This window comes from Bremia lactucae, linkage group LG6 (assembly GCF_004359215.1).
Source record: "Bremia lactucae strain SF5 linkage group LG6, whole genome shotgun sequence".
NCBI classification, from domain to species: Eukaryota; Oomycota; class Peronosporomycetes; order Peronosporales; family Peronosporaceae; genus Bremia; species Bremia lactucae.
In genome coordinates this window covers 5,918,469-5,939,443 of record NC_090615.1, presented here as the reverse complement: position 1 = coordinate 5,939,443, position 20,975 = coordinate 5,918,469, and the positions used below count along the sequence as shown (strand labels likewise).

The window sequence follows — 20,975 nt, the reverse complement described above, 5'->3', positions numbered from 1 at the left end:
TACTAACGATCGTACCACAAGTGAGGCCATCGCACTCACTCGTAGTACATCCACACGCTTGTGGACCCTCCAAGACGTTCATCAGATGGCCATCTAATGAACAAGTGGCAGGCATCTTTACGGATCGATGCTGCCAGCTCATCCTTGGCTCGTATTTTCTGAGCCAAGGTAAACCTAGGATGACATCAAATTTATCATCCAAATCCAGTACGATGAACTCATCATCGTACTGTAAATCTCATAACGTGCAGTGAAATTACACTACGCGTTTCATTACTGTTATCGATGCGCTTGTCGCTAGTCGCACCGTCATCCTCGTTGGAGGGATGTCGCGCTCAATATATTTGAGCCTACGAACCTCTAGTGACTGGCGACGAATAAAGTTATTCGACGCTCCGCAGTCCACTAGGGCTCTGAGTGACAAATCATTTGTCACTTTCAACTTCAAGGTGATGAGGGATTCCTCATCACCAGGTGCAGAGACACATAATGATTGTGTGTCTGGAGCAACTTTAGTCAAGAGATTTGCAAATTCTCATGAGGTTGCTGGATCATCATGGCGTTGCGCCCCTACTGACCCCGACCATTTTTTTGGCAGTCCGCCTCGCTGTTGCGATATCGCAAGAACGTCGGATCCGCGACCGTTGCCCTTTTTTGCATATGGTCCAAAATTACGTTCAGTACCTTTCGGTGCTGGACGTGGGGCACTACAGTCATGAGCGTAGTGTCCCTATTTTTGGCAGCGATGGCAATTCTGCGATCGCTTATTGTTCGGAAAGTGAGCTCTCTCGCTTTCGACGTAAGAGAGGTCCATGAGTTCTGGACCTTTTAATTCGTGTCGTCTTGGTGGACGATATGATGACGAACAAGCTTGAGCCTGTCTCAAGCTAAAGTCCTCCTGTTCCGCATCGGATATTGCTTCTTCAAGCGTATCCAGTTCCAAGCGGAACAGATAGGTCTTTACGGGACTATCGGTAAGACCTTACATGAACACCGTAATCAACGTGTGTTCATGGAATGGGTTGTTCGTGATACAATTCGCTAAGAGTCGTATGTGCTGGGCATATGCGTGCACATCACGCTTGCCTTGCTTGAACTTCACAAGATCTGATCGAGCTCTGAACTCAGCCCTAGGCGGCTCAAACGTCTGTTTGAGCCGGGCTTTAAAAATCTTTAGCGACCCAAAGACATGTGGGTCGCGCAACTTAAGGCCCAATGCCCAAGTTTTGGCACGACCTGCCGAATTTGACTGAGCAAATGCGACTTGCATTTGCTCGTCAACGGTGTGACGCGCCCTTGGCATCGTCCAACTCGACAAAAATTCTATAAAGAGGGAGTCTTCTTTGACTCCACTATACTTAGAGATGCCAATTTTTAAAATTTTCAGACGACGCGTGTGCGTCATCCCAGGTACAGGGTTATGTACCTGTTGTAACCTCAACAGTTCTCCCTGTTAAGAGCCTTGCTGATTAAGCAAGGCTATCTTTCCCTTCATCTCGTCAAGTTCATGTTGTTTAGACTTAGCGATCGCTAAATGGAGATAATCTCTGTCCAAACTGGACAGCATGGCCAGGATGGCATTATTCCCTGCGGTCGAACTCATTCCTTCGACCGCACTCCTTTCTATATAACTTAGAAAGGAAAAGCTGTCACGCGAATCGTGATGCATATTTCCATTATCTTTTATCATGTCCATGTTAGATGATTGGAACTGTGGTCCTTAGACGGACTACAAAGTGCTACCAGGTGTAACGGGGCACTACGAATTGTACTGTTTCAGTACAAGTCCACTTCGCACTGCTTCAGTTGCGAGTGGTGCCCTACGTTAATTGATGTACACTGTACGTGCAGAGGAAGACTTCTCTTAAGGTAATTAGCTTAAGAGGGTAAAATGAAAACTGTATCTTATATAAGTGAGTGTCTCTTGTTCTATCTTTGTAAATGCTAACTTAATAATAATCTGATACTAAACATGGAAATGAATTCTTATCTCGATCTTATCTGAAACTCTCTCTTTGATTACTCCTACAGTTGATTAGTCTGCGGAATAAATATGTATAAATGGTCTATATCTTTATGGATAAGAATTTTGAATATTACTATAAAAGTAATATCCTCCAAATATTATCTACCTTATAGATAATATATTAATTAACAACCTTTAAGTGTTAATTTCATGTAACGATACACCCCGTTACAAATACAGTTTTCATTTTACCCTCTTTAAGCTAATTACCTTAAAGAGAATTCTTCCTCTGCACGTGCTAGTGTACGTAAAATAATGTAAGTCACCACTCGCAACTGAAGCAGTGCGAAGTGGACTTGTACTGATGCAGTAGAAGTCGTAGTGCCCCGTTACACATTGTGTGGTAAAAAAAGTGATTTGGAATGAATGTAATATCACTAAGCGGTATATTTGCGGTAGCAAATTAGTTGTACTACTCTTAAAAATAACGTATAATAATTCTTAAGATTCTAATTTGTATTATTTCTCTTATAAGTAATAATGATCGTGAAACGGCTGCCCGAGTGAAAAGACTTACTTCGCTTGCCTTACACTTTTGCAAGACCAATGAGCTAGATTTTGCATTTACAGCTTTGCAATTTATCACCTAATTTTTCCTTTCACCTATTTTGTAATACTTGTCCAGATGGAGCATGTAACTACTATATACCGGTTGGTCTTTTGACAACTTCGTCAAGAAACAAAATCTATATACTGTGTTTACTGCATCGGGTCATACATTTCGTCAGGCTGCTTGAACAACTAAGCGTTTATAAGAATACATTTTCTTCTTTAACCGACACGCCTGAATAGTAGCGCAATTTGGAGCAAGCCATTATGAGCCTCAGCCATTTATCCCGAACGCATCAGTGTACAAATCCTTACTCGTGCCAATCCTTTACGAAAAAGCTGATTTTTTTAGGTATCTTCACGAGGTTGCCGAATCAGAGGGCTTTACGTGTCGTATGTATTCAAGTTGCTCCAAAAGAGCATTGATGCGATCTTGAGGTCGAGTCTCACTTAACAATCCGCTCTTAAACGTGACAAGGGCAACAACAACGTCATGGCGGGCTTCTTCATCGACCCCAAAGACCTCCCAGACGATGGCCAAGGCCTCATGCAAGTGCTCTTCTTGGGCGCTGTTTACGGCTTTGTGCTTTTCAACGCGAGCAACCTGATCTCAGACGGAAGTGAACTCTTGCTGCTCGTTCCATCCATGGCGGGCATTGTAGGCAGCGTCGTGCTACCGGTGCTAGGCGCAGTACCTGACGGAGCAATCGTCCTCTTCTCTGGCATGGGCCCAGACGCACAGCAACAAGTCTCCGTCGGCGTGGGGGCTCTCGCTGGCTCTACTATCATGTTACTCACCATTCCTTGGGCCCTAAGCATCCACGCTGGTCGCGTCAATATCGACGAGAATGGCCGCGGTAACTACGTCCGCCCGAAAGGTGACGAGCATTGGTCAAAATTAATGCCACCGGGGAATAAAAGTCTTACCAGAACCGGCGTCGTGCTCTTTGACGAGATCCCATCGACAGCTCGAATCATGCTTTGCACCGCGATGATTTATCTCATTTTGCAGATCCCTGCGCTCTTTTACACTGGCACGACCGCCGAAGATGCCCACGCCGACAATATTGTAGTCGCCAGAGCGGAAAAACCCTTTGCAATTGCTGCATTTGTCATCTCCATGCTCTCGTTTGTGCTGTATCTTTACTGGAACGTAAGACGGGCTTCGGAAGTGAAAGAAGACGTGATCGACGAGGTCCGCGTCGCGGCAATTCGTAATGGAGAAATTAGTTTATCGGGAATCTTAGCTAATGAAGTCGCCAAGCTCAAACGCGAGGTCGTAAGCCACACGACGCCATTAAATGCGACTCGAGAGCAGTTTGATCGTGTGGCCGACATTATTCGCCCGTTTTTCCATGCGTATGATAAGAATCGAGACCATCGCATGGACGCGGATGAATTGCAACTGTTTTTTAAAGATTTAGGCGAGAGCGTCTCTCGTGAAGAAATTGCCAAGTGGATGATCGCCGCGGATAAAGACAAGAGTGGATTTATTGAGTTTAATGAACTTGTTGAAGCAACACTACGGTACATGTTGGCAAGATACGAGCATGAAGCGCGAGGCCACTCGACAGTGTCCATGCAGCGCGTTGTAGTGGAACAGCAGCACTCGTTGGCTCTTCCTCCTGCAGACGGAGACGAGGACGAGGAAGAAGAGGAAGAAGTGCCTCAAGACCTTGCGCACTTGTCAATTGCTGAGCAACAAAAGAAAATCAAAACCCGCTCGGCGTACATGATGTTTCTAGGCACCGCGCTCGTGCTTTTGTTCTCTGACCCCATGGTTGACGTGCTTTCCGAAATTGGCGCGCGTACGGGGATTCCAGCTTTCTACGTATCGTTCGTGGTTGCGCCATTGGCTTCGAATGCCAGTGAACTCATTGCCGCGTATAATTATGCACAAAAGAAAACATCCAAAACAATCTCCATTTCCATCTCGGCTCTTCTTGGCGCCGCGTGCATGAACAATACATTTTGTTTAGGCATTTTTGCCGCCCTCATGTCGTTTAAGAGCGGGGGACTTGTATGGGAATTCTCGGCCGAGACCTTGTCGATTTTGTTTGTCGAACTTGCTATCGGGTATATGGCTATGAAGAAGACACAGCGTCTGATTGACGGCTTTCTCGTGTTGCTGCTGTATCCAGCGTCTATTGCCCTCGTTGTCGTACTGGAAAACGTGCTGGGGCTGGATTAATAACTCGATGATTTAAAGTTGCTTTTAGTCTTTAAGTAGCAGAAAAAAATGTGTAAAAAACAAAATGTGGCAAGGTTTTCTAAAATTTCGACTTTTGTACGTTTCGTATGATGTGCTCTCTAAATGGGAGAGGCTCGAAGAATGTTGCATGTGTGTCGCACATCCCTTACTCGTTCCTGGATTGTCGGGTTGTTGTGACTGACTTTTCTTTTTGTATAAGTAAACCTGCACCTACACACAGAGCAAACTAGCCTTCCTTGTCGACAGTGACCATGACGGAGGCTTTTATGGGGTACAGCGAGGACTTTGAGCAGTGCCGCGACGATGCAATGGAGGACATTCGCTCGATTGCCAAGGCCAATGACCAACGCGAGCGCACCGAGCGGACGGAGCGTGCACAGGGAAACATATCAGAAGCCGAGCGCTACATGCGCATCCTCGAGAGCGAGTCACGTGCTGGCGACTCGCAGGATCGTCGGCAGATGCACCAGCAATTGCGTACTTTTAAGTCGCAATTGGATAAACTCAAGGCCAATCTCGAACGCTCGAAGCTCATGGATGGAAGCCAGCAGCGTCAACAGGCTGCTGCGCCGCAAGACAACGTGGCCCGATACCATCAGCGCGCAGACCGAGTTGATGATCACTTGGGCGATGCGCAGGCCATCATTGCACAGACTGAAGCCACAGCGCAGAATATTAATCGCAATCTCGCAGATCAGCGCGAGCAGCTCATTAATGTTCGCACGAATGTACGACGTACGAGGTGATTGAGAGCAAAGTGTTTTGGCTTATTTTTCTTGATGCAGGTTGACGAAACGCGTGAAGATACAGCGGAGGCTGGCATGCATTTAAAGAAACTGAAGTGCAAGATGGCGTCGCAGATTTTCTTATTGTACTTCGTCATTCTAGGTCTCTGTGTGGTGATTGTCTGGCAGGTCATTTCCAAATTTGTGTAATTTTCTTCACGCGTGAAGAGATGAATTCAATCTCGTAGGTCACTTCGTAAGACGCGAGATATTATTCCGTGTAAATTTTAGAAATACTACAACAGACCTCGCGGTTTCGACGCCCTTTAAATAAGTATATATGACATTCCTCACGATACGCACTTAATGCACTTCGCCTTTTGTCTCAGTCGCTCTATTTTCGTGGATAGATTTGACTTAAAATGCGCCAGGACCATGAGTGCGAACAAGACACATTTCTACTAGTTTTGAAAACGGCATGTCTGGAACGGATTGAAAAAGCAGCACAAAATTTAAAGCGAAAGAGACGCCGAATTTACTTCGAACGCTGAACGGATTTTTGCTCTTTTAAACTATGCCGAGGTGAGATAAATTCGCTTGATAAAATCCACTTGCAAAGCGTTAGTCGCGGTCACTATTTTGCGGAATTCCTGTCGTTAGCGATAGACACAACGCGTTGTCGTTGTCGAGGATCTGCTTTTGCGCCAACTTGACACAGCCTGACTTTCTTCAGAGGTTTTATTTCTCGACTGATTTGATACGTAACCTTCTATTTAAAGCCCTGGTGTCACCCAAGAAATTAACCTCGATCCTAACAAAAAAGCAATGATCACAAAGTTATTTTTTGCATTTGTTTAGCTTCTATTTTTCACGTTAAGGAATAATTCCAATGGCTCTTGGGGCATGAAGTCGTAGAGCGAAATTTGTATTTCGTTCGTGAGCAACTCGATCTGATCTTTAATAATTAGTGCACCTTCCGGCAATTTTCACATTACATTTTGCTACTTGAGAACTATCAAGCAATAAATATAATAAAGTGTTCAATGCTCTCCGCCATACATTAAGTGACCAGTTTCCCAAAGTCGTCAAAGTGGAAACCTTTGCGTTCAGAAGCACTAGTTTTACATAAGTTGACAAGCTAGCATGAATAATGTCGCGACAATACAAAACAATCATCAGATTGTAAGCCTTATCGACAAAACGACACGTGCATAGGACGACTACTCAACAATTCTGCCAATTAATTTTAGCTGCTCACCGTATTTGCAAAGTGGTGTCGCATGTTTAAAACAAGCGCTAGAACTGCTGGTTACCACAGCAACGAAGCTTAAATGCCATGCGCGTCTGAAACAATTGAAAGATGGAAACAAGCACGCAATGTTGCTCGTACAGCAATCTGAGTATAATTTAAAAAGCACGGCACATTGGTGATTCTCAAAAAATTTCTAAGTGGACTTGTAGTGCGTCAAACGGTACAATAATACACGTCCTCGGGCGTTCCCAACTGCAAAGTAGCCGCTATTCGGACTAAAATCCATCGCTGATACGTAATGAAGCGGTGTGTGTGCCGTAGGCCAATTACTAAAGACAGTAAGAGATGGCATGTGCACCATCTTGAGCGAATCTTTCGCATCAGTAGAAGCCATGGCCAAAATCTCTGACGTTGCGTTAAACTTAAGACAATCGACCCGAGTCGTCAGATGCAATAATGCCTTCCGTGGATTGGGCTTGGCTGTCAAACCAGCATTCTCGTAAATATTAACTACGCCGCTTTTCGAGCCAGCAGCGTAGAATTTATTGCTAGCAGCCAAGGCGTGATTACCCAGACTTCCTTCGTCGTCATGGACAAATACACACCGTCGAGTACGCATATCCCACTTGTAAATCTGTCCGTCCGAGCCCGTGCTAAGCAAATAACGGTCATTCTCGCAAAAAGCTGCAGAGAAGACATTGCCATTCATCTTGAGCGTGCCAATTGACTCGTACGATTTCGCCGATAGTACGTCCAAGTACCCATTACTCCCAAGGAGCACTAGAGTCTCGCCACTATCCGAAACAATCACTTTATCTCGCTTCCTCTCTTTACGACCAAGTTGACCTGGAATCTTCGTAGCTTTACCGGCTTCAATATCGTACGAGAAGTAATACTGCCGAGGTCCTGTCATCACCACACGAGCACCATCAAGTGTGAATTTGGCATCTGTCATGGGAAGATCCTCCACAAAGACATTCTCGACGTTCGCATTCATGCTGCCATCTACGTGAAAGAGATGCAGTGTCTTGTCCAAACCCGCGGTAAGTAAAACCTGTCCATTTGGATGGAACTGCACCGATTGAATGACAGCACCAGAAGGTGCGTGCTGGTTTGCATCCTTCATTCGGGCAACCTCGAGTGATCCCTGAGGCAGTAGTTCCCCCGACTCTTCTAGCAGCTTGCCAGTGCTTCGAATGAGGTTGGCTTCGTCTTCATTGTCGCTGTCATCAGCTTCGATTTTGCGATCACTTAAAAAGTTTTTGGGGTCAGCCCAGGACACAGCACCATGCACAGTCTGATGGCTGCGTAGTAAATACACAAGTACGAGTAATCAGCTCAATCCTTGCAGCTATAGCAGGGAAATCTGGTGACGTACAAAGTTTTAAGGCGTCGATTTAGCTCTTTCCCATCGACAACAGTATCTTTCTCCGTCTCGCGAAGCTTGCGTAATTGCGGCTGGTCCTCAAGATTCAACTCGAGTTCCGCATCGTCTTCGTCCATCCACGCAGCTTTTAAGCTAAGCGAGGGTGTCGGATTTTCGTCATTTTTGCCAAGATGCTTCCGCTTTTTAAGTTTCAGCTGCGGATTTGTTTGAAACACTTCTTCTGCCAGCAACTTCTCCGCAACGGAGACTGGTGATCGCTTGCCCATATTAACAAGGTTTGAATGAAGTTTGTATGGTGGCGAACGAAGTGTTCCTTTTTTTAGGCACACTTAACGCTACTTCAAATGTAGCAACAAGGCGAGAATAGGATGGACGACAGCTTAATTTGATACTTTAACAAAAGTAAAAAGGTCCTTTAATCGAAGAAAGCGCCAGTGTACACCTTCACTTTTAAAAACGGAAGGTTATTCTGACCTCACCCACGTGACATTCTATCATTGAACGCCAAGTCGGACATAATGACGTACCAGGAAACCACCGCAAAGGCGTTGCATCTTTCCTTAAAGCGCGTTCACTCGCCCCGCATAGATTGCCACTCCCCCTCATCTATCTATGACGTCGACTTGAGCCGCCACTCGAGCGACAAGGTAAGAGAATCATGTGGACTACACAATCACTCGGAATGATGGTCATCTCAAACATGCGTTGCCCTCAGGTCAACCTTTCCAACGCGGAATCCTGTGCAATGCATGAGTCTCAGGACGGTATGCGTACCCTGCGTCCGACATCGGATTCCGTTGATATTAATGAGGCTCTTGCGCAAACTGTGGACAGCTCTCAGTGGCTCGAAAACGAGGAAGAGCCCCGAGTAAAGAGACGCAAGACCGAAGCCCAGCACGATGCGCCAGCTGATATCGACAGTGATTATTTACCTACTGACAGTGAGGAAGAGGAGGAAAAAGGCTTGCATGAAACATTTAAGCCTACTTTGTCTCGTGGTGGTGGTTCTGATGCTGATAATTGTGCTGCTGGTGTTGCAATGGTTTCCGCTGCTGATGTTGATTGTGTTAGTCAGCTACCACGTCGTCGCAATCGCCGCACGCTTCACATCGAATACTGGAGCCGGACTGACGAGTGTAAGTTACGCAAGTGGGATCACCTCGATGAGATCCGTACGATCTATGAGTGTGCTGAAGAGCAAATTTTTGCCACGATTTTAAAGGGTAGGAACGCGTTCCTAGAACCCAATATGTTTCCCTATGATACTCCTGCAGGCATCGAGCACTGGACGTTGTGGCATGTGCAGGACCTTGACCACAAACAAGTGAAGCAGTACGTCGAGAGTTGGATCGATGCCAATGCGCCGCTTGTAAAGCGGTGGAATTATGATGATAACCCCGAGAGGTCGATCAATATCTTTCACGTACACGTGTACTTTCAGGTGGCAAAGGGTAGCACAGTGCTACAGGGCCGCAAGGTGGAGGATTTGGCGCACGATATGAACTGACTCGATCCGTTCTCATGTGGTGCATAATTTAGGCTGCTCGCGTCAAGAGATTTAATAGATGCATTGCTTTCTCGCCAGCAAAACAGTCGAGCCGAGCGAGGTAAGAGGTGAGCGAGTAATCTTTATGATCTTGCTTGTCAAATTGCTGTTGTCGTTGCTCCGACCAGTGCATTTTATTTCACATGCTTATTTTTAATATTGAAGTCGAAATGCATGTAGCATGAAACTTTAATATTAAAAATAACTTCAAAATAAAAGAATTATGCCATGCGTAGGTGCCGCTAAAACTTTTCTTATATGCACGAATCGCCCATCAAGATTTCCCGAAATTAATAATCTTAAAATGTATATGTAGCAGTCAAGCTACCTGTCAATGATTGCGCTTATGTCACGTGCTCCTACAAGACTTCTTGCAATACCGTCGGGTAATTTCTTACGGCACATATTATGAGAGGGTTAAATTTGCCCTAATGTTACACAGTCCCCGTTAAAAACACTGGTGTTCTTAGGGGATGGTCAATTATTAAATTAAAGTAAGGAAAAAGTACCAAAATACCCCTGACAAATGCAGGAAAGACGGAAATACCCCTGTACTTTTATAAATGACCAAAATGCCCCTGGCTATAGCCTATATATATATACACGGAAAATCGTGCGCACAGCATAATCACATCACTTTAACGAGTCTTTCTCGTTCGAAAAAAGGACAATCATTCAGTCTCCCGCTGTGTTTTTTTTGAAGCACAACGTCATACTGGCCTGCGAGCCGGAACGCGGCTACTACGCTCGCTGTAAAGACCGCCAAGGCAACTGGAAGGCCGTCTTTTCTGCTTCTACAACCCACGAGCTTATCAACGGTCTTTTTCTGAAGCAACTGGAAACCCCTTTTGGAACTAGACGGAATGCCAAACTACTCTTTCCAGATGCCTTTCCGTGATAGCCATCTGGAAAAACTATGTAATGGTTGCTATTACCATCGTGGTGCTTGCGCAGAACCGGGGAGGTGAGCTCTATGCTGGGGTAACCTTCGCTCATTTTTAATTCTGTTTGTCAAAAGTGATCTTGGCCATTGCACACGCCCACACTCCAAAAATGCCGAAATATTCAAAATACCCAACAACCCATGGTGTAATCCTTAAATATTTTTACAAATTTGTGATCTACAAACGTTTTCGCATCTTTTGCACCCACCCGCGTCCAGATCCGACCGTTCTTAAGAAAACGCGAAGCATACACAGGTTTCAAACATTGGCAATATTCCCAAAAGACACAAATGACCAAAATGCCTCAGGCTATATATATCAGGCATCAAATACTGGCAAATCTCTTTTCCCAAAGCGTAGTAAGTAAGATGCGCTCACGACAAGTAGAGCTATAATGCCCAGGTTGTTTGCATCTGCCGCAATGCACGGGACGCTTCTCCAGGCCTTCCTTCTCTCTACGCATGCGCTTCTTCTTTGGGCGTCCCGGTGGACGTCGCGTATGCGGTGGGAATACACGTACTTTTTTCCCGTCCTCATCTAACACATCAGCCCAAATGCTTTTATCGCTAAGTGGGTGTACTGTTTCTGCGTACGTGCGCCGGTATGCAACTACCGTAAAACATTCTTTTGCTTGCTGCCTCACATTGATTCGACACAATAGTAGCGCTGCTGCTGCGTGGTGACAAGGAAATTCTGGTGATATAGATGTGCTATTGTTAATAGAACGAGTCATCAAGGATACGGTGCTGATTATATCTGAGCAAGCTCATCTTGTATCTGCCACCGCTTGCACGAGCACTCATGTTGCCTAATATTGACAGTCAAATTCCGGTCCTCTGATATCACCTCGAATTCATAATCAGCCGCACGTAGAACCCGGTAGTGCCTAGCGCGCTCGATGGCAGCGCCGACCTTTTTCTCAACTGAAGGAACAAGTTTCGAAGGCCATTCAGCTACCTTCCGTCGCCGCTCATCGAACCAGACCATCAACTGCTGGCGGATCATTTCCCAAAGTGTAAGAATATACCAAAACGGTTAGAATCTGAAGTTCAAATCCATTCAACAGACTTCATCAGCAACATACCGCTGCATCATCATTACGATTGGGAGCTCACGGGCTTCCAGAATCCAATTAAGTTTTTTGGCTATGCCCGCAATCCACTCTTTAGCTTCAATTCAAATTTCTTCAATCTCGCTCATCTTAGCGTCGAATCCACGTCGGTCAATGCATAGGCGGCCTGCTACAAGATCTTAACCAATGAGACATTTTTGGATGCCTTCCAAAAGTTTTAACTGAGGTGCCGCATGCAAAAGCCATGATATGCATGGGGAAAGATTTCCTGAACTCCGACGATCAGCCCTTTCTGACGATCGGAAAGGAAGGTCAGACGCTGCATATTCGGAGCATATGCTTCCAGAAGCGTCCGTAGCTCTGATAAAACTAAAGCCAGTTCTCGTCGTTTTCAGCGTCGACGACGGCCATTGCCAGCGGGAAGAGAGCGCCATCACCGTCCACCGCCGTCGCCGCTAGAAGCGTCCCCAAATACTTTGATCTAAGGTGGGTTCCATCAAGGCCCAGTAGTGGACGGCACCCAGAGCTAAATTCTGCAATCGACGCTTGGTAGGCAACAAAAAGGCGCCGAAAATGATGCTCGGGTCCAGTCGTGTACACGGCCGCGACGCTTCCTGTTGCAGCAGTCATTGCATCAGCAAAATATTAAGATTTTTTGGCAGGCAAATAAAACGAACACCAGCCATCCACGGCTCTCACCCGGATTTGTCAAACAAATCTGCCTGCAATACGCCGGAAGATTTTCATAAGCTTTTTTCGTAGGAGCCATGAATAGTTTCCATACTCCTCGCTTTCCCTCTCCAAGCTTGCTTGTATGAAATTGTGACCCCATGCTCGCGACGAACGTCTTGGATGATTTCCTTTAGTATGTTCTGGGTGTCGTCACGCAACCGGGCCTCGACTTCGCTCGCAACCCAAGAAATTGATGCCTGTTGGTGGCCAAGGTGAGTCACACCTAGACAAGAGTGTTCGTCTCGCAGAGTCCTGATGGTGAACGTTGGTGTGTCGGCAAGTTTTGCAGCGTGCAGCCTCCAGGAGCAGCCTTCTTGCACGCAAGCCACTGTGAAGCGTCATTTGTCACTTTTCATCACCGCGAGCTCGAACCGCTCAGAGATGGCAATCGCTTTGACTGCTTCGCCGCAGCTTTTACCATTTGCAAACTCCTTTCCAACAGTAAGCTGATGTTCCGCCATAATTGGCGCGAAAGGAAGTGAGGTAGGATTATTCTGTGCGCAACGGTTTTCCGTGTATATATATGTAGGCTATAGCCAGGGGCATTTTGGTCATTTATAAAAGTACAGGGGTATTTCCGTCTTTTCTGCATTTGTCAGGGGTATTATGGTACTTTTTCCTTAAAGTAAATAGACCCAGCACTCGGGTGTGGTGCACATTTGCGACAAACCCTTGTGTATGTGATGCACATGGGTGCATTCACATTAAGAGGGATGACGCCCAGCGTCATCCGTTACGCGAGGTATCTATAAAGATACGCTCGCAATACATATTAAATGTTATCTATAGAGATGACATTTTGATTGGTAAATTAGGTATTTATATTTAATACGATTTAATATAAATCAGTCTAAAAACTACTTCCTACTTGGTAAGTGCGCACGAGGAGCCGGATTACCGCTCCCGTGACAACACTTTACTAGAGTACTTAGTGCGTTGGGTGAGGTCGCTAACGCGCCTACCACAACTACCTCACTGCACGCAAGAGAAGCTGGTTAAACCGCTTCCTCGCTGTACAAGTAGAGTCTAGACGGTGAGCATTGGTCACAACTATATTTGATCAAAGGACGACGTCAACATCGTCGTCTACATAACAAAAATAAGTATTACGTCAAAATTGATTGCTTATAAGGGATCAATTACATGAATTGTAAATGCATGATCTGATGGCCCTTACACATTTAGCCTACATTCATGGATCTGCTGGCACTTCCTAATTAGCAACCGATCGAGAACATCAACCGCTCAGCAAACAAAGTGGCGACTGAGAGTAACCACGCAAAGAGTCAGAGTCCAGTAGAAAAGGAGAAGATCTCAACCAATACACCGAAACAAAGTTATGAAGCCTGTAAATGAAGCAAGTCGGTCGTGTCCTTAAAACATGAGACATCTTCATGCAGCGACAAGGGGAACCTCCTTGAGCGAATCCTATTGGGGAACCTGCGAAGGTGGGGGATCCGGGGCAACCATAACGTGAAGAAGAGGGCACCTACATGCTGGAGCAGTATGCAGGGATAGAGAGGCGCATGGCCGAAGAGAGTGACGAATTTGACTCCAAGAAAGGCACGAGAGACCGACTGACCGAACAAGAGCCACTGCAGACGGAAGCGGGGCACCGGAACGACGCCGAAGAAGTAGCCAGGACGGAGGCTAACTCGCCGCCACCACAGGAAGATGGAGTCGAAGACGAAGTGAAGGAACCTGTACCGGAGAGTGAGCGAGACGAACCACCGCAAATTGTTGACGGTCAAGAAGAGGAAGTAGCCTTTCCAGAGATGTTCCGCGAGGAAATCAAAGACTCGAAGAAGAAGTACTTGGACTTGCCCCCACGATAGGCTGTGCCCGAAAGTATATGCAGTGAATGTTTGCCGAAGTCTTAAACGAGCAGCCGCATGAACCGCTCGAAGCCAGTAAAAGTCACTACCCGCAGCTAAACGATGAAGAAACGGATGCGCTTCTCCGGTTATTCGCGAAAGATGATAAAAGTTGGTCAAGTGGCCCGGAAGTGGAGAGCGCGCCTGTACGACATTATAAGAGCTATTTTCAAGTAAAAAAAAGCTCTGGTAAACCTTGTAGAACAACGAATCATCACTATGAAGGTTACATCGCAGCCCATGGCCAATATGTGGACCAAACACGCAGCGGAGCAATCGGCCAAAACAGGAAGTTAAACTGCTGACATGACTGCAGACCCATCTCCCTGTACAAGTTCCAAAGAGTCAAGAACTGAGACGACAATGTGAAACCCCGTACGGATTTCCAACTCAATTCAGAAAACCGACTGCAGCAGAAATTAAGATGATCAAAGGATTCATAGAGGGGTCTATCCTCTGCGCCAAACTCCCTGATTTACTGAAGCGGATCTGCACTAATGAAGCATTGCGGTTAATTCAAAGCATCATCCATGCTCAAATCGAAGGTGACCTGATGATCAAGATACACCATGAGTTTCCGGTGTACATAGATTTCCAGAACAGACCGCGGCTAATAGGGATGATCACAATGGGTTTAGACAATGGCAATCACAACAAGGCGAGTGATCCAGCTCCTACAAGATACCATACAAGTGTAATTGGATAAAATAGCACTCGTGGTACATCTAATACTTGGACGCGAGAACGAGCAGCTTAAAATAGACGGGAAATTCGAACCTTACCTTTCCGGCACAGGACTTTCCCTCTTATCAATGAGCACCCAGATGACAACGATGACCATTCCAATGAATATTCAGATCTGCAGTCCGTATGGAACCGTCAAGTTGGTGCGGATGAGATCATGAATGAAAATCCTCGCGAATGTTACCATGTGCGATTGCTTAATGTATTTCGAAGCCTGGCTGATCTGCAATTGATGCGTATATTCGCAGTAAGTTCACCGGAAAGTATGCTACCTGGCAGGAACCGACTACGCAGAATGTAAGCCTGCTTACGGATACTTAGGAAATATTCTCAAGTGGCCGGGATGTCCATGTTTGCTGGCAAAAAAATATTAAGCTGTAACGGCGATACAATCATTGTTTACCATGTCAGTCAACGGGCCGCTTACCCATGTTTCAATTGTGGTTCCAGCGGTCACAACCGCAACAGATTCAATTCGTCGGAAGAAGAATAGACGACTGAGAGAACTTGCCTTACCGTCACTGTTTCGGATATCGCGACGCTGTCCCTCCATGAATCCACCCTGACTAGCCTGGAAGACTTGGAGCAACTCTGGCATCGAGTGGAGGAATACGAAAAGGAATCGGCGGCACGAGTAGTGACCAATGTGGAGACGGTCGCAGCTATTGAATCTCCCAGTTACTCAACTACTGGTGCTAGAAGCCCAAACCTGACAACAATGCACCAAACTTGGCAAACTGTGCAATCTAGTCGTCTAACGGCTCTTTCGCTCCAGCAGGTACCGAACCCGTCAGTAGTGGCCTCCAAACGAAACCCCACGACCATTCTAACACGGATGTCGAGCCCAGCAAAACCAGGAAAGAAAGCCCCCCCCCTCCTATACCAACGGAGAAGTAGCCGACCACGGAGTAACCTGAAGAACCACTAGCTATCAAGGACGAGACCCGGATTAAACGTAGCATTCGGTTCGATCCTATGGAGAAAGCAGAGGCTTTAATGTGGGCTATCGTCCGGGACGAAATGGCCCGATTTCGAAGGAAGTGACCAAAGCAATCATGAATTTGGACACCACCAACCCAAATTTTGGGAAATGTACAGGGGGTCAGCTCCTGGAGCAATGTGGGCTGAGTGAGGCGGACCCCCCCCAAATGGAAGCTGCCAATACTACATCGTGGCTATGGCGGTGCTCCAGAATGAATGCAAAGGACCGATCGCTGAAAGAACTCTTACAGCACTGACCAATAAGCTCGAAAAAGGCATTGTTGCAGCTTCGAACCATTCGACGAGGAATTTCATTATACCAGTAGGATGGTGCTCAAGCACCAATATGGAGAAACAGACGAATGGACCGAGAAACAATCAGCAAAAGACTCAAGAAGAGATCGGCACGTCCAGCTCCGACAGATATGGTTTATGCGTGTATAAGGGTTCAAACCCTGGCAACAACATAAAGCTAAACCTTCGGATCTGGTGTTTTAATTTTACCACCACTTCCTGTTTTAATGGTGGTGAACATCTGGAGGAAAGCGGGCGAGTCCACAGAGGGAAAGGAGGTGTAACGGGGCACTACGACTTGTACTGCTTCAGTTGCGAGTGGTGCCTTATGTCACTTCACGTACACTAGTACGTGCAGAGGAAGACTACTCTTTAAGACAACTACCTTCAAGAGGGTTAAATGAAAACTGTATTGATATAATTAAAGTTTCTCCTTCTTTTTATCTGTTGATGCTAATTTAATCATAAACTCATACTAAACATGCAATTGAAATCTTATCTGTCTCTCTCTCTTTGCTTCTGATTAGTCTGCGGGATAAATAGATATACCTATTTATGGATAAGATTTCCGAGTATTACTATATAAAGTAATATTCTCCAAATATTATCTACCTCTTAGATAATATATTAATTAACAACCTTGAGTGTTATTTTTAATGTAACGATACACCCCGTTACTTCACCCCTCCCTTAAACGACAATCACTCTGACTGTCATTGGATGAGTAGTCACTATGTGACCACTTAATTTAAAAAATGATGATGATTGGTCAGAACCATCATTTTAAATTCCATTGCATGAAGAATAAATCCATGCGGGGTGCTGGTAGTGCGGAGCTTCGGCTGCGGTTCATGCAGCCACGGCTGACGCACTATTGTCTCTTGCGGCAGACGTTCCGTCTGCCGTAGTATCTTCTTCTCGCGCAACACTAGATGTTGCGGGTGCACGTGGTGATTCACCACGTGAATACGACCCCTCTATGGTATTTATTGCGACAAAGCTACATGGCCTTGATTCCAGCGCGAAGAACTTTCGCGCTGAGGAAGATTTTTTTCTCGATTCTTTTTTCAAGCATCGATAGTATAGTGGCAACAATAAGCGAGATAAAGTCTCGCTTATGCAAGCCTCGAGCGCGTTCATTCGCAATGTCAAAGACTTTGGACGCGAAGCCTGGCTTCAAAGACTTTACGCGATTCGCGTTAAGTTTGAGAAACGAACTCCATCCGGTGCAAAGTATAAGTTGCATCGGTTGTCACCTGAGGCTGGGCTTCCATGCCTCACGTGGGGTGATCCCTGTCAGTGTTGTGTTGACAACTCGAAGAGGGTAAAAGGGGATGTCTATTCCCTTTCTTTGCCCTGGGGAAGAACTCGCATCTCTGTTGAGATGCGGGATTCGATTGACGTTTGCCATCGATTTACACGCGCCAGGGGCACGTGTTTTCCGATGGGCCTTCTGAACCATCGGATGGGTCTCGACATACTGACGGATGAGGCCCTCAACGTCAGCAACCAGCTAGGAACGAGGCTCCCAGCTGTCATGTAGAGGTGGACAACCGCGCCAGCGAACAAGATAACTCGTTCGCTGCACGGTGGTTCTGGATACGTTCCTCAAAGAAACGTTGACCACCGTGGAAATCCACCAATGGTTGTGGTGGAGGAGGAAAAATTAGATCCGAACCGTGCGTCGGATCTAGAGTCGAAGATCGACAAACTCGATCGCTTCCTCCATGATTTGGAGGAGGGACTTGACCACGAGCGTGGCAAGCGTCGCTCGTTGGAGCAGACAGGGCAGGCTCACCATATCGAGCGGTTGGAAGACCGTTCGAAAACGGAAATATCACACTCTTCGTGATGACCTGTCGTCAGCTCCTCGCAGTTTCGAGGAAACTTGGAACCGGCATGAGAAACTCCAGATTCAACATGAGAATCGGGTTCGCGATCACAACAATCTTTAAGGGATTCTTATCAAGGGTGGTCAGATTCGTCCTCGGAAGAAACCGCGTACTGATGGTTCGGGGGGATGCGATGCAGTACACGGAAAGGCCCAATGAATTTGGGTGGTAGTTTACTGCTACCCACATTAGTGACTAAACGCTTAGGTAGGTTTACCGTTGAGAGTAGCACTAGATCATTAACTTTAAATGAATGAACATTTGATCTTCCATGTTTGTCTGCATTCCGGTTCTGACGGTCCACTGCGTTAGCAATGGAATCCTGAACGAAACCGATTATTGATTCTCGAGTTAGCAAAAAAAAAAAATTCTTCTGCTGACTTATTGTTTTGGCTTTTTAGTACGCTTTGTGCGTACTACCATGAGATCATTCTCGTCTTTGATGTCGATATCTTCGACATCGACATCATTCGCGTCGTTGTTAGCTTCGACGCGTGATGAGCAAGAGCCAGAAATGGTTTTGCTCGTGCCAGTCCAGCCCCCTTAAACTAGAGGATTCCTCTAATTGGGTGGGTGTGCGAGGATGGCGTAAGCCATTCACGAAGAACAGTGTTTGCGTTGTAGACGTGCACCGAATTATTGATGGCGAATTCGACGATCGGTAAAGACTCGCTCCAATTCGGATACATTTGAACGTAACCTCGAACTATCACTTCGAGGACGCGATTTACGTGTTCTGTTTGACCATCCGTTTCTGGGTGATTGGATGTTGACATAGTCAGCCGTGATCCGAGAGATCGGAACACGGATTGCCAGAACTCCGCCGTGAACCGTGGATCTCTATCCGATATCAGTTCACAGGGTAATCCGTGGAGTTTGAATACCGTGTCGATAAAGACACAAGCACAGCCCGGAGCCGTTAACAACTATTGTACTGCAGCAAGAATTACCGTCTTGCTGAATCTGTCTACAAAAACAAGAATTCCATTGTTTTTGTGATCGTCTTTGAGAAATCCGAAGACGAAGTCCATAGATACGGACTGCCGACACTCTGCCGGAATTGAAGAGGTGCACAGGATGAAGGGCTAGGCTTCACCCGTTGACATACCTCGCAAGCACGAATGTACTTGCGAACGAACTGATACTGGCGGGGCCAGTAAAAGTCGCGACTTACTGTGAGGTAAGTCTTCTCACGTCCACGATGCCCACTTGTTGGTGCATCGTGACACCCATACATGATGCGCAAGCGCAAATCATTGTGAGTTGGGACGACGACACGTGGAGTGTCGCCGGCAACGGCTGTGTAATACAATAAGCCGTTGCGTGTTGTGTATCGATCGGATGACGATCGATTAAAGCCAGTTAATCTTTAAGAGATTTATTGAATGGAATCAGCAGATGATTCATTAAACGCAGAAGGCATTTTTTTATCTGTGTAGGCTTGTTAAATGTCATCCAACAAAGTTGATGACGGAACACTCATAGTGAGTGTTGCAACAGTGAGAATTTCACTGTTGGAGTGCACTGCCGACTCGAAATCGGGTCGGCGTGATAACGAATCAGCGACGACATTAAGTCGTCCTGGTTTATATTCAACGGAGAAAGTATACTCCGCGAAGAAGGATAGACACCTCGCCATTCTTTGCGAGAGGTGTGGGCTGCTTACGGCCGTGCGTAATGACGCGTGGTCCGCATATACGATGAACGGTCTATCTCCCAGGAGATAGACCCTTAATTTAGCCAATGTATATTTCGTGGCACGAGTTAATTTCGCCCGCTTGCGTTTTGAAGAAATCATGGGCGGTTCGACTTTTGATTTGTTTCAGGAAAAAAGGCTCGCTCTACATCTACAGATCCATCTGTTGATCCCGAAGCGCTGAAGAATCAAACGAAGGAAGATCCCTATATGACTAACGCGGCAGCTGGTCCTGAGCAGTACAGCCGGACCTGTGCGACCATTCGGCTGCACCAGCGAGTTGCCAAAATGCTCAAAGCAAACTTGCCTAGGAATTTCTTTGTCATGCACTGGGTAATTGCGCTCAGCTGGTTGCAGATGGCGCGATTGGTAACAGATGAGGCGCTCCGCGCCGTCTGTATCGTATTGCATTAACGCGCAGCCGATTGCGAATTCGCTGGCGTCACAGACCACATGGAATGGTCTGACTTGATCTGCAATCACCAAGATGGGCGATTGCATCAAGCTTTGCTTGATACCTTTAAACGAACGCTGACAATCAGCGTTCCATAACCATTTCTCGTCTTTTTCACGAGACGAGAGAGATGAACTGTCATCTCTGCATAATTGCGAGAGTACTTGTGCAAGTACGCCGCTAAACCAAGGAACTTTCAAAGTCCCTTGATATCGACTGGAACTGGCCAGTCGGCGATTGCCTTGATCTTTTCGGGATCAGGGCGCACGCCGTTTTTACCAACGATGCACCCAAGAAGTGGTATTTCGGTTGCAGCGAATATACACTTCTTGAGATTTGCGTACAACTTATGCTTTCGCATAAGTGTAAGAACCTGACGAACGTGAGTTTTATGAACTTCCACGTCCGTCTTACCGTCCATGGCCCGGCTATGGACGAATACATCGTCGAAATAACTCGGTGCGAAATCCCGCACCGGTCTCAACAGATTTGTTACACATCTGTTGAATGTTGCAGGGGCGTTACTAAGCCCCTGAGGCATCACTAGCCATTCCCAGAGCATACCACTGGGGGTGCTCACTGCTGTGTACGGGAT

The 20,975-nt window shown here is 46.3% G+C and overlaps 7 protein-coding genes across 7 annotated transcripts; 6 read left to right on the top strand and 1 right to left on the bottom strand.

Annotated features, from left to right (window-relative positions):
* Positions 1-3,068: 3,068 nt before the first annotated feature.
* CCR75_000928 (uncharacterized protein) lies at positions 3,069-4,766 on the top strand (the record flags this gene model as incomplete). Its single annotated transcript, XM_067959033.1, has 1 exon — positions 3,069-4,766. One exon carries the CDS (start codon positions 3,069-3,071, stop codon positions 4,764-4,766), a length of 1,698 nt encoding a protein of 565 aa, XP_067818498.1.
* A 112-nt stretch (positions 4,767-4,878) lies between these two features.
* Positions 4,879-5,870, top strand: CCR75_000929 (uncharacterized protein). The gene is made up of 2 exons (XM_067959034.1): positions 4,879-5,515; positions 5,573-5,870. The coding sequence occupies exons 1-2, from the start codon at positions 5,039-5,041 to the stop codon at positions 5,720-5,722; spliced, it is 627 nt and encodes a 208-aa protein (XP_067818499.1). The 5' UTR covers positions 4,879-5,038; the 3' UTR covers positions 5,723-5,870.
* Positions 5,871-6,859: 989 nt separating this feature from the next.
* CCR75_000930 (uncharacterized protein) lies at positions 6,860-8,417 on the bottom strand (the record flags this gene model as incomplete). The annotated part of the gene is made up of 2 exons (XM_067959035.1): positions 6,860-8,068; positions 8,143-8,417. 2 exons carry the CDS (start codon positions 8,415-8,417, stop codon positions 6,958-6,960), a joined length of 1,386 nt encoding a protein of 461 aa, XP_067818133.1. The 3' UTR covers positions 6,860-6,957.
* Positions 8,418-8,610: 193 nt separating this feature from the next.
* CCR75_000931 (uncharacterized protein) lies at positions 8,611-10,214 on the top strand. Its single transcript, XM_067959036.1, has 2 exons — positions 8,611-8,798; positions 8,867-10,214. Exons 1-2 carry the CDS (start codon positions 8,670-8,672, stop codon positions 9,656-9,658), a joined length of 921 nt encoding a protein of 306 aa, XP_067818132.1. The 5' UTR covers positions 8,611-8,669; the 3' UTR covers positions 9,659-10,214.
* Positions 10,215-13,938: 3,724 nt separating this feature from the next.
* CCR75_000932 (uncharacterized protein) lies at positions 13,939-14,280 on the top strand (the record flags this gene model as incomplete). Its single annotated transcript, XM_067959037.1, has 1 exon — positions 13,939-14,280. The coding sequence occupies one exon, from the start codon at positions 13,939-13,941 to the stop codon at positions 14,278-14,280; it is 342 nt and encodes a 113-aa protein (XP_067818131.1).
* Positions 14,281-14,306: 26 nt separating this feature from the next.
* Positions 14,307-15,224, top strand: CCR75_000933 (uncharacterized protein; the record flags this gene model as incomplete). The annotated part of the gene is given in 3 exon segments (XM_067959038.1): positions 14,307-14,570; positions 14,636-15,011; positions 15,031-15,224. The coding sequence occupies 3 exon segments, from the start codon at positions 14,307-14,309 to the stop codon at positions 15,222-15,224; spliced, it is 834 nt and encodes a 277-aa protein (XP_067818130.1).
* Positions 15,225-16,118: 894 nt separating this feature from the next.
* On the top strand, positions 16,119-16,301 carry CCR75_000934 (uncharacterized protein; the record flags this gene model as incomplete). Its single annotated transcript, XM_067959039.1, has 1 exon — positions 16,119-16,301. The coding sequence occupies one exon, from the start codon at positions 16,119-16,121 to the stop codon at positions 16,299-16,301; it is 183 nt and encodes a 60-aa protein (XP_067818137.1).
* Positions 16,302-20,975: the final 4,674 nt, after the last annotated feature.

Bases quoted from the DNA above. Each gene is read 5' to 3' on its own strand.
- CCR75_000929 (XM_067959034.1), top strand. From the start codon at position 5,039: ATGACGGAGGCTTTTATGGGGTACAGCGAGGACTTTGAGCAGTGCCGC. The intron at 5,516-5,572 runs GTACGACGTACG...TTCTTGATGCAG, and splicing joins TCATTAATGTTCGCACGAAT to GTTGACGAAACGCGTGAAGA.
- CCR75_000931 (XM_067959036.1), top strand. From the start codon at position 8,670: ATGACGTACCAGGAAACCACCGCAAAGGCGTTGCATCTTTCCTTAAAG. The intron at 8,799-8,866 runs GTAAGAGAATCA...CGTTGCCCTCAG, and splicing joins GCCGCCACTCGAGCGACAAG to GTCAACCTTTCCAACGCGGA.